Here is a 12298-nt window from a genome sequence, read left to right as displayed (position 1 = left end):
AGCAAAAGCAAACAAATAAAGCAACACATATAATAACTACCATTCTTCATGTCATCCAGCTTTATGTTTCTGAAAGAGTAAAAAGATGATTAAATAATACACAGACAGACAAACACAACATAGGACATACATGTAAGCACATATAAAAGCACATGCCATGAATGATCAGCTGCATATTAATAGTGACAAAGACAATAGGACAGACATAACAAACAGGACAATATTAATAATGTGTTACAAAAACAGACTTGCAAATGCAACAAAAGCACATATAATTAGTTTCCCGCGTGTTCATGTGTGGTGCAAACTTAATCTAGGTTGGATTAATAAAACAAATCATGCAAACACTCATTAATGTATTAATTCAAATTATGGGAGTATGACATCACAAGCTTGAATAAAATATTTTCTAAAGCTCGCTCTATCAACTCCCTCATCTGGTGATTTCAAAATCACCAAACAACACCCAAAAATTTTAATTAAAATTTTATCTATTGAACATGTTTCAGACTTACTCAGGATTAGTATTTAAGCTCTAATTTCATCTATATTTCTGCAACTCTCATAATTAGTATTGAGTCCTACATTCTACTAATTCTATATCCTATACCCTTTCTTTATTCAGCTAAGTTGGATCCTTTCCACCTTTGAATCCCCAACCCCCCCATGAATTTAGGTAACTAAATTTTAAATTGCATAACTACATTTTGAATTGCACCAACAAAACAAATATCAATCTGAGTATTATAAAATAAAACAAAAAACAAAAAGTAAATTTTTGAAAATTTTTGAAAAATTAGTACATAGTATATACCCCCTCCTTTTTTTTTTTTTTTTTTTTTTTAAACTAAAACATGTTTTCTTCGACCTAGTGTCTTACATAGAAGTGTTTCCAGCTAACACAATTTCTTCAACCTTGTGTCACTCTAACAAGATTTCTTCAGCCTTATGCCAAAAATAAATCTCAATTTAAAGAAAACTAACACAATTTCTTCAGCCTTGTGCCAAAAATAAACCTTAACTTAAAGAAAACTAAATTTAGTCATTGTCACCATTTTCTTTCAAGACCACCTCATTGCTACTGCACTCCTCAACTATTGGAGAAATATTTATGTAGGCCCATTCTGAAGACTTGTATTTTACATTTGGTCTCAATTGTCTTTTGCTTTTCCTGGCAATCATTTCAATCTTCTCTTCAGCTTGCTCTTTTTTGTCTGAATCACTCTTCTGACTTGACACTTCATATTTGAACTTTAAATCTTTAGGCCAGACATCACCTTTAGGCCAGACATCACCTTTAGGCCAGACATCACCTTTTCTCAAGAGTTTCTTCTCAGGCTTGCTTTCTTTACATTCAGCTTTCCAAGCCCTTTTTCTGAATTTTCTTATCTCAGACTCTTCATCACTCCCATCTGTAACATTTTCTGAGACTTTAAATCTGTACCAAGGAACTTCTTTACTCAGCAGCTTCACTCCGTTAGAAACATCATCCTTACAGCTGGTACTTGGTAATTCTTCCTCTTCTTCAGGGATCACCATTAGCTTCCCAGTTTCAGGATTCTTGTTCCCGCACACAGAGCTACTCTTCTGCTTTTCAATACTCTCTTGGACTTTATTATCTTCTTGCTCAGAATTTTCTGCTTCTGAATCTTCTCTTTGTGCTTGACATCCATCTAGCAGATTTTCATCATTTTCTGAATCTAGAATCACAATCTCTAGATCTTCTTCATTAAATGTTTCATTCGCATTGACATCATCATCCAGATGTCGACCATCTTGTCGATCTTCAAGATCTGGATTTTTGACATCATCATCCAGATGTCGACCACCTTGTCGATCTTCAAGATCTGGATTTTCTTCAGGAATTTCTTTTTCAGAGTCTGAATCAGTTGTAGTATCTTCACTGTCTTCATCAGTGTTATCAGGTTCAGATACACAAAGGGTATTACTGATATGCATCCATCCAGTATCTGTTGTCACCTGACTTGCTTTCTGCCACCTGTGTACTAGACAGTTTCTCCTTCGATGAACCTTTGTTCTGACCAATTTTCTTGGCAATAGATCATGAGCTTGCTCCTGTTTCATATTTATTCCCAGCTGATGGAATACAGAAGCTGTATCATTCTTTCTTGTTGGAAAAGCTTCGACCCATTTTGAAAATAAACAAATGATGACTAGGACATATCTCAGTTTGTTTTGTTGAGGCATTTCAAAGAAATCTATTTGAATTTTTGCAAATGAACCACCCTCCCGGCATATGGTTCCCAAATTCTCAAATGTCTTTTGATCTGAAATGTTTTTCTGGCATGTGTTTTTCTGACATGTTAGACTTGTTTCCCTGAACAGTTGAATCATTGTGTCTCTTGCTAAATGACGTGGACCATGGTACATCTGTGCCATGTCAGTAATCATGCAATTGGGCATAATAGGTCTGTCATCTCTGTAAAACCAAATTTCATCCTCTCGCTGACTGCAACCTTCTTTGAGCCATGTGTTTTTCTCCTCAACATGTGCCTCATCTTGTAATTGTTTTAACTCTTGCCATGTCTGAATTGCAAATATTAGTTTGAGGATGCTTGAAACATGTTCATTGAATTTTTCCCCTTTGATTGCAACCCTCTCTTGAGCACAAAATTTAACAATGGTACCTGCGTGCTCATCGCCTTTTAAGACATGATCATTTTTCTCTCCAGCACATTTTATCTCTGCTATTTGGTCTAGAAGCTTAGATTCTTTGTTGAAGTCTGGCATGCCCTGAACAGGAGCTTTACACAAACTCTTTTTAAATTGCTCAATGGCTTTTATTTCTGTCAGGACAATTGGGTCTTTTATATTATCTGCTTTTGTCAGTTTCCGCAATTGTTTTGCAAATCCTGAGAAAGCACTAATCCATTGGCAACAGTAACCAAGCATGCCTAGGAGCATTCTTACCTGTTTTTGTGTCTTAGGGAATTCCATTGCTTCAATCATTTTAATTCTCTCAATAGTTACCTGTCTGGGAATTCTCTCTCTCTCTTGGAACCTGAAAGCAAAAATTATTTGACTCTCTGGGTGCATTGGAACCCAATACCACTCAGTATCATGTGGTATCTGATAAAGGATCTCTACTAGTTTGGGCACAATAAGACAACAAGTGATAACTATCTCTTTAACCTTTCTCAGGTCCTGTACTATTTTGTCCATTTCATCTGGCTTTCTAATTCCCATATCTGGTGAATTACAAAGACTGTTCTCAATCTCTTTTAGGACACCCTGATTAATGAATGTTTCAATAACAGGAATTGTTTCTGGCTTCATCTTGTACTGTGGAACATTACGAAATAAGTTTCCCTGCTTGTTTGCAATTTTAACTGGATCAGGTCTGTTTTCCTGGACTCCACTGAATCCTGTATCTGTATTGTATTTCTGCTCATTAACATAATTTAGAAATGGCGGTGGAGGTATCTCATTCTGCTGAATCACCACCTGTCGCTGAATTTGTAGCTGTTCTTTCAATAGCTGTTGCTGCTGATTTATCTCATCCTGCATCTGTGAATTTTTACACTCTCCTTCAAAAGCTAAAGTCACTTTTTCCTTCTCTTTTTTCTTTGTCCATTTTGTTTTCCATTTATTCAGACTACCCCTTTTTCTCAAAGCCCAAATTAAATCTTTTATATGGGCAGAGGCAAACCTACCTATATTGTTCACGTCTTCCATGTCCTCATTATCCTGTAATCTTTTTAATCTGTCTGTACTGATTGTATTATCCAGTAATTTGTACTCACCAGGCTGTGTCAGGTCAATCAGGTCAACGTCAGAGTTTTCACTAGGTGAAACTAAAGTCATCACTTTCTCTTGCTGAGTTTGGATCATTACTAACTCATTTTCAGGTACATTAGAATAAAGTTTTTCAGCAAACTTTTGAATTGGGACCGTTAAAGCTGTGGGACTAGTTTCATCTTTTCTAAGCACTGGGGAAACAGGTTCATTAGTCACAGGAACTGTCACTACTTCCATGACGGACGATAACTGCTCAATTAATTCACCTGTAGAACTTACATGATCAGGAATATTAATTTCAGAGGTACTAGGCATCCCATCATACCTACCTGTTGTGACACCTTGAGAAAGGGTCTGGACTGGGACTCTATTAATTTGGACTGGGACTCTTGGCGACACATTAATCTGCTCTGGGCTTTTGCTTGAATTTCTATCTTGATCTGTATTTACAACATCATTTTTACAATGATCAATAAATTCTACTCTGACATATTTATTATTTATTTTTGCTGATTTGGGAAATATTAATTTGCTCTCACATGTAGCAACAGCCCTTTTAACCTTATTGAATATATTTTCCATTTTCTGATAGCAGAAAAACATTTTCTTCTTCATTGAATAATTTTGATCCATGTTTTAATATACTTACCTTTATTAAAATTAATTTAAATAATTACAAAAAATAATTACGTTCACTTAATTGTCCTAATAGCGTTTACTGATCAATTAATTAATTTATTTAACAAGGTCAGGTGAAGTATAACTTTATAACCTGATCAATTTAATATAACTCCTAATTTACTTGTATCTTTATTTTTAATAAACCTGGAAGGGAAAACATAAATTTGCAGAAACAATAACGACGCAAAATATTTATTTATTTACAACATTAAAAATAATCACATGTGTTTTAATTGTACTTATTTTTCACTTACACACCTTCTGCAACATATACCTGTAAAAAAATAATCCTAAACACTTTTTCTAAAGTATAATGCTGTTAATACTATAATTTTATTTGCAATTTAAAACAACTATTTTTATCTAATTTATATTAATTAAATAATTAATATCCCTATTTAAATCACCTTTGGTACTAATATCCTAATTAAAGTCTTTATTGCTGTATTATTTACTAATTATCAGTGGCAGTGGTAAATATCAAATCTATTTTTAAATTTAAGAAAAATGAAGCTTTAGGCATAAATAGCGTGAGAAAAACTAACTCTGGGAAATGTAAACAATGTATTTATGTATTTTAGCCAATCACTATGTGGCTACACAGCACTCAGCCAATGTAAAATGCCTACAGTCCCTCAACCAATCCGGTCGCAGCCTCTCTATGACACTGTAGTGTCAACAACCAACCATCACAAAGCTTGTCTCCAATAACACCAACATGTGACTGCATACGTCACCAGCAGACTTCCCCGTGACACTGTAGTGTCAATAACCAATCAGCATAAAGCCTGACTCCATGTGACCACACACGTCACTACCTTTCCCCTATCCCTTGTAATGCACCTCGCCTCTCCACAGAGCCCCACCAAGCCTCCTCCTCCCAGCCTCACCTCCTCAGTGACAAGAGCGTGCTAACACAGCACAGTGCTCACTTCTCTAAATGTTGCACACTTCCTAACACGTGCCAACACAGCACAGTGCTCACTTTTTAAAAATCTGCACACTTCCTAACACGCGCTCCTTAAACGAGAGCGTGTCATTCAGGATTACTAATTTAAATCACTAGCGCTCACACAGCGCGATCATGGCCAAACAAAACCTCTCTTGGAACCTCGTCCAATGGGAGCGCGGCTCTCCTATGACGCGACGCGCCGTTAACCAATGGGAGCACACCACGCTCCAGTAACCAATGAGAACGCGTCTTCAACAATGACGCGATGCCCTTGAAGCGCGACTGACCAAGAATGCAAGTGCAACAGCTGACGCGCTGCCAAAACTAAACACCACTTCTTCTAATGAAAGCGCGACGCGCGTCTCCCCCCTAACTCTACACTACGAAGCTTTGCCGCCGCGGGAGCTTGCCGATTCCTCTGTGGAGGCTCGCCGGCCTCGCCCAATCAGAGCGCGGCTCTGCCGTGGGCTTACCGGCCTCGCCCAATCAGAGCGCGGGCTCTGCCGTGACACATCGCGCTGGCGTTTAATGGGAGCTCAGCTCTTGTGATGACGCGACGCGCTGCTCTTGTGGCAACCTTGTATAATTGACAATATCCCTCATAATAGATGGCAATAATAAAGGATATCCCCAACGCTCGCAGCAGGGTCTGAAAACACAACGATGAGTGCGCATTCACCAGCCAATGGGTGCGCGACTCTCAGTATGACGCGACGGCGTTTTGACCAATGGCAGCGCGGCGGCTGACGTAGGCAGCCGCTGCAGCTGTCAGGCTCTCACCACTCGCTCACAAGCCTCCCCCCTCCTTCACAAATGCACGCTTGGCAGAAATATTAACAAGAAACGAAGGAAACAACGCGCAATTTTAGAGGGAAACGAGCATAATATTTAGATAGGCTCGAGGCAAGCGCATGTAGATAGGCGGGTTGCCAATTAAAAGAGCGCAAAATACAAATACCAAAAGCTCACAGAATTAGGATCAAAAAATAGCGCGCAATGATTTTAATAAGGTATTTACAATAAAAATACCATTTCAAACATTTAGATCGCGCTTCAACCAATGGGAGCGCAGCTTTGTCAGTACAGGGATTTTTAACCAATCAGAGCGCGGCAGGCTCTGACGTATGCAGCAGGCTGCAGCTGCAAAGTCTCCTCACTCGCTTTCACTCCTCCAAACAGCCCCTCCCTCACAATTTTCGATCGGGACAGTTTTTTAAGCATTTAAATAACGCAAAATGCTTATAAAAAGTTTTGAATGACACACTATATCTAAAATAGCATTTTCTTCACCATAAAGACTTAGAAACACTTTAAATCATTTTTTATAAAATCGCAATTAATAACAACATAAAAAACAAACCATTTGTCTGCTTCTCTAATAAAAGATAGTTTTACACATTCATTCAAGTATCCCTAGTGTGGAATAGACGACGCTATTCTCACAGAATAGTCTCATTCACTAGCAAGGCAATTCTTACCCTACCCTTCAGTTTTACAAAGCATTCACACCCTTTCAAACAAAGAAAACCCTGTTCACACACACACGAATTCTTGGCAGGACTTGAACCAACCACAGAAAACGTCAGACGTTGATAAGAATAGACGACGCTATTTTTACCCTTCACTCGAGTTTGAATTAACTCCTACTACTCTTTTCACAGAAAGCTTTAAAACAGGCTCACCAGGTCCCTCTGCTTAATGCTACAATTTCATAGGCAATCCTCACTACACATTCAACCATACAATCTAAGGTCCCTAAACTTGTGTTGTACGTCCACAACACGTGATATATGCTATACCACAATTTTGAAACAGACAAATGCACTGTGTAACTCTTCTAGCTACACTATCTTGCTGGCCAGCAATTTAACCAGGAATCTTTCACACTACTGGAAAAATTCCTTAGACTACATATAACAACTTAACAGAATCAAAAACTTAACATATGTTAAACATCAATCCTATGTCTATACCAACATATATGTAACATGCATGTCAAAAACAACATATAAACCGTCTGAATGCTACCAATTGAAAGAGCCTAGAAACTAAAATTCTTTATAAATGATGACTCAATCCACTATCACACTTACCAACAATACCAGGCCCATAAACATAGTGAATGAGGTGAATGGATCATATGTTGTTTATGACTTCATGCAATAAACTATCTACAATAAACAAGACCAGCTTGTCATTTTAAAAAGTTTATTAAAACATATTTAAGAAAACTTAGGTTTGGAACTTTATTAAGCAAGCATTAGAAAAAGTCATATAAGTTTTATTCAGCATTTTATAAAGAGAGCTTATTTCAAGAAAACATTATTAATTAGCAGAAATAAGTGAAAAGGAAAAGCATTTCCAAAACCTAACTATCTCTCTGACGCTACCCTCATCGCCTGAAAACAAAGTCTTAAAAGTTACATTTCTTACGTGTAATCATCGGGCAGCAGAACACGTCCTTCTGGAATCAAGAGCGTAAAACAAAAGTTTGCAGCGAACGCCTATTCTTATACTCAAAAAAAGCTGAGCTAACTATTTTTCACATTCCAACAGCTGAATTCTGGCTCTCCATTGGCTGAATCACCTCACGCCACAGTAAACTGTGACATCTTCCATCACGAGACCAGGCTTTACACAAAGTCATTGTCCATGCACAGAATCCTGGCAACAGTTCCATAGTCCGCTACATTTTGTAGCAAAAATGTTCAAGCAATAGGAAATCTTGTCACGTCTCTTCCTTTTAGCCTTGAGCCAGACCGTTCTGAGCTTTGTGGCACATCCAAACCCACTCCACAGAGTTGACTTTAGCAGTTCATTTTTTGAAGCTTTCAAAGTAAAAGGCTTTTCCTCCACTTCAGAATAAATTGTCTCATGTGGGTTTTAATATCAGCAGGCCTTTTCTGCGCTGCTTCAGATTGCGTCACTGCGCCATTTTCAGCTTGCGTCACTTTTTCAGAAAACTAATATTTAAACAAACACAAAAGAATAATTAATTCAGGTAAAACAAACCCTTCTGTACCACCCAGCCCTTGCTAATTATTATTTAACCCACTAATAAAAGACATTTAGCAAAAGCAAACAAATAAAGCAACACATATAATAACTACCATTCTTCATGTCATCCAGCTTTATGTTTCTGAAAGAGTAAAAAGATGATTAAATAATACACAGACAGACAATCACAACATAGGACATACATGTAAGCACATATAAAAGCACATGCCATGAATGATCAGCTGCATATTAATAGTGACAAAGACAATAGGACAGACATAACAAACAGGACAATATTAATAATGTGTTACAAAAACAGACTTGCAAATGCAACAAAAGCACATATAATTAGTTTCCCGCGTGTTCATGTGTGGTGCAAACTTAATCTAGGTTGGATTAATAAAACAAATCATGCAAACACTCATTAATGTATTAATTCAAATTATGGGAGTATGACATCACAAGCTTGAATAAAATATTTTCTAAAGCTCGCTCTATCACTACCATATGTGTAGAACGTTATTTTATGTTTATTTTGATACTTAGCGTCTCACTATAAATTAGATTGCACCCACGAGCCAGCAGTAGGTGTTACATACAGTGGCAACTTGCATGCAGCCTCTAAACAAGCGTTGACAAAGGCAGAAGGTCTTGCCTTTTGGCTGTCAGTGCAGACCTATTGACTTTGCCGATACCTTTTGCCTATTCTGTGCAGCAGGGCTGAGTGGTTGATTCTGAAATGATTCTGAAATGTTTGTTTTGTCACAGGAAAGACATGGTTCGTCAAATGATGACAAAAATATTCCGTTGCATTGAAGTAGAGCTCAATAACCTCATTGCCTTAGGGGACAAGATTGATAGTTTCAACTCCCTGTACATGCTGGTTAAGATGAGTCAACACGTGTTAACCGCAGAAAATGTGGATCCCGCCTCCTTCCTAAGCACCACACTGGGAAATGTTCTGGTGACCGTAAAAAGGAACTTTGACAAGTGCATAGTAAGTTTTGTAATTTCTTACACCTAGCAATTTAAAGACATGGTATATAATTATCTTGCCTCTTCTTTTCTGTGTTTTGGCGACTTTGTCCATGATCTCAGGTAATTCCATCAGGCTACATTGAGCAGTATTGGGTAGTTGTGTGAGGATTGGCTTTATAACCTGGTAATCTCAGATGAGGGAGTTTGCTTTTCGCTGATGTACTTGTAAGAACATTGTATCCTGTTTGGAGAGTTTTGGAGAGTCCTATAGAAGCCTCAACTCCACCAGTCGTGATCAAAATACTCTTTTGACCACAGAGCGAGAAAGCAAAAAGACTGACAACTAAGATAGACCCACATGGTTTAAATGCTGAGCTGCAAGGAGTCATTACAAACCTTTTTGGGGTCTCACTGGGAGTTTCAGCTATAGGCATCCTTTATGCTTGAGCAGTCCAGGGAAATGTATTGCTGAAATTTCTGTGGATATCTCTGAATCTATACCATGGCCCCCAAGTAAATCTCTGACTTGGAGAGTTAAATTAAATTCTGATGATCATAACGAAATAGGAAAGGGAAATCTTGAAATCCTTCAGTCTTTAAGTTTGAGCATTGCCTGGAAGGTCTCGTTGAGCCAGCCATACATCTTAACATTGTGGGTAGAACTTAACATTTTTATGAAGCATTATTGTAGGTCAGGGTTCTCCAACAAGTAGCTCAGGAACTACCTTCGAGTACCTCCACTATGTGTAGCCCAACTTAGTAAGTGAAAAGCTTTTGTTTGGTTGATTTATACAAGTATATAAAATATCATTTGAGGCTGGTAAATCATGCTGCGTTGGGTAGCTTTATTATTGATGTTCTTTCTTCGGTATCATGGGGTATTGCATATATGACTGCTGTGAGAGGCATTCAAAATTTAAGGTGATAAAGTTTTTGGGGCATTATTGCTAATTATGTTGCTTTGTGCACTGAGGTTGTCACTGCTGGTAAACTTGCATGATTTGGCAACTAATGGAATATTTAAGTTGTCAGTATTTTTAACACTGAAAATATATTTTTTTTAGCTCACAATGATTTTGAAAGAACACAATTAGCTCTTAGAATAGAAAAGGTTCGAGACCCCTGTTGTGGATCATTAACATGAAGTAACATTTTAGCATCTTCGCTTCAGGTGCCTGGCTATGTCCTTGTGATGTTTTCTTGATCTTCTTTTAATTAATTTGACTGATTGTTCTTTTCTTCCCTAAAGAGTAACCAGATCAGGCAGATGGAGGATGTTAAGATATCAAAGAAGAGTAAAGTAGGAATTCTTCCATTTGTTGCTGGATTTGAGGAATTTGCCGAACTTGCAGAATCCATTTTCAGAGTTGCAGAGCGAAGAGGGGACCTTGACAAAGCTTACACAAAGCTCATTAATGCAGTTTTCTTCAACGGTAAGGTTTTATTTTCCTATTGAGATTGTGCTCTGTTTCTTTGTGATACAGTTAGTTTGGTCATGAATTCATAGCTATATATTGTCCCTATTTAATGTATTTTATTAATTTTTCAACTCTACTACATTACATTATAATTACATGGCTTCACGCTTGACAAGCTTTACGTTTGTTAGCTTATTACAATTAATTTGTCGTGGATGCAGTAACATAATTATTTAAAGTTAGAGCAGCTGTAGACTCCAAACAATCTTCTTGCAACACCAGTCGATATCCAACCATTCCCACACAGGATCCAAAATATTTGCATCAATTGCTCCAGATCTTCCCATAATTTTTGACAGCATGTTCAGCATAAATGTCTCTTTTTAAAATTATGTTTTTGCTCGACTTCCTTATTAATTGTGCAAGTGTCATCGAATGCTGGGTCTTTAAATGGTGCCAGTTGAGAAACACCATCATATATCTGATGAGCTTCAGATCTTCAACTACTTCCAGTAATACGTGTGGCAAGCGAGCACAGGACCCACACCTGTGGATACCCTTCCCACTTAAGGTGACTATAGATACACAATAAGATGATGGACGGAATGCTGAACATTGTCAAACATTCATCCCCGGTCACAGCTATGCCACTGGATTAAAGCTAGCCTGGCTGATGAGAGATGATACCCCAAAACCGGTCCCAGGATGCTTGTTTTCCTGTCCAGGAAGAACCTGGCCTGGCTGTTGGGCTGGACTGTTCCCATGGGGAGCAGGGTCAAGATTGATTTGCATACAACTGGGCACAAAGTGGGGTGGCTTGGTGAGCAAAACAACAATGGATTTAACCCAGTTCTGTGACATGGGTGAATGTCTGACAATGTTCAGCATTCTGTCCATTATGTTTTTGTATTGCCAAGGAAGGGATGTACAATAGTTTTGCTTACAAAGGCAAATGAGTAAGGTTTGGCATGGAGGCAAGTAGAAATTGTGGTAACCCTATATTTCTTTGAAGAACATGATGAAGTTGCCCTGCAATTTAATTTCCTTACTTTACTGAGGAGGTCTTACACCTTGTTGAATGTCTGATGTGAAACAGGTCTCTGTGTTGCCCCCACTGGCCAAGGAACTGCGCTGATGCTCCAACCCTCCTCCTGCCATAGGCCTGAACCGGAGGTTTGTGCTAGCCCTATGCCCACAAGTGTGTGATTACATATCCTTGATTGTGTTGCGGGTACTGCTAGTTAGGTCCTTCGTGGCCAGAATCTTGACCTTGATTTGTCTGCTGAGGTCAGCTGTGCAGCACACCTTGTGCCATACAAAGTGTGCTGAATATTGCAGCTTTAGTCGGATCATTGTTTTCTTCTGTAACTGTACATCTTGCAGCCATTACGGCTTGTAATTAATGTGCTTCACAAATCTCGATTTTTCGGAATTTCAGTAGCTGAGGACTTCCTAAAGGAATTTAAGACATTCTTTCCTGTGATCAGGAGCCCACCTACACACAGGAAATGTA

The 12298-nt window shown here is 38.2% G+C and overlaps 2 protein-coding genes across 10 annotated transcripts in view; one reads left to right on the top strand and one right to left on the bottom strand.

Annotated features, from left to right (window-relative positions):
• Nucleotides 1-12298, top strand: part of EXOC1 (exocyst complex component 1) — a 332741-nt gene that overhangs the window by 251274 nt on the left and 69169 nt on the right. For all 9 annotated transcript variants that reach the window (XM_086962628.1, XM_086962632.1, XM_086962630.1 and 6 more), the window contains 2 exons: nucleotides 9158-9386; nucleotides 10617-10800. In XM_086962628.1, coding sequence (XP_086818754.1) covers nucleotides 9158-9386; nucleotides 10617-10800 — 413 coding nt within the window. The remainder of the gene's footprint in view (nucleotides 1-9157; nucleotides 9387-10616; nucleotides 10801-12298) is intronic.
• Nucleotides 845-2552, bottom strand: LOC147728835 (uncharacterized). The gene is made up of 2 exons (XM_086962633.1): nucleotides 1314-2552; nucleotides 845-1277 (listed from the first exon to the last, which is right to left on the bottom strand). Exons 1-2 carry the CDS (start codon nucleotides 2422-2424, stop codon nucleotides 1039-1041), a joined length of 1350 nt encoding a protein of 449 aa, XP_086818759.1. The 5' UTR covers nucleotides 2425-2552; the 3' UTR covers nucleotides 845-1038.

This window comes from Lissotriton vulgaris, chromosome 3_1 (genome assembly GCF_964263255.1).
Source record: "Lissotriton vulgaris chromosome 3_1, aLisVul1.2, whole genome shotgun sequence".
In the NCBI taxonomy this organism is placed as follows: domain Eukaryota; kingdom Metazoa; phylum Chordata; class Amphibia; order Caudata; family Salamandridae; genus Lissotriton; species Lissotriton vulgaris.
Note: the sequence above shows the minus strand (reverse complement) of the source record. Positions and strands in the feature narration are given on the sequence as shown.

Coding starts and splice junctions, on each gene's coding strand:
- LOC147728835 (XM_086962633.1), bottom strand. CDS start 2,424: ATGCCCAATTGCATGATTACTGACATGGCACAGATGTACCATGGTCCA. Junction 1,278..1,313: donor GAAGAAACTCTTGAGAAAAG/GTGATGTCTGGC, acceptor TCTGGCCTAAAG/GTGATGTCTGGCCTAAAGAT.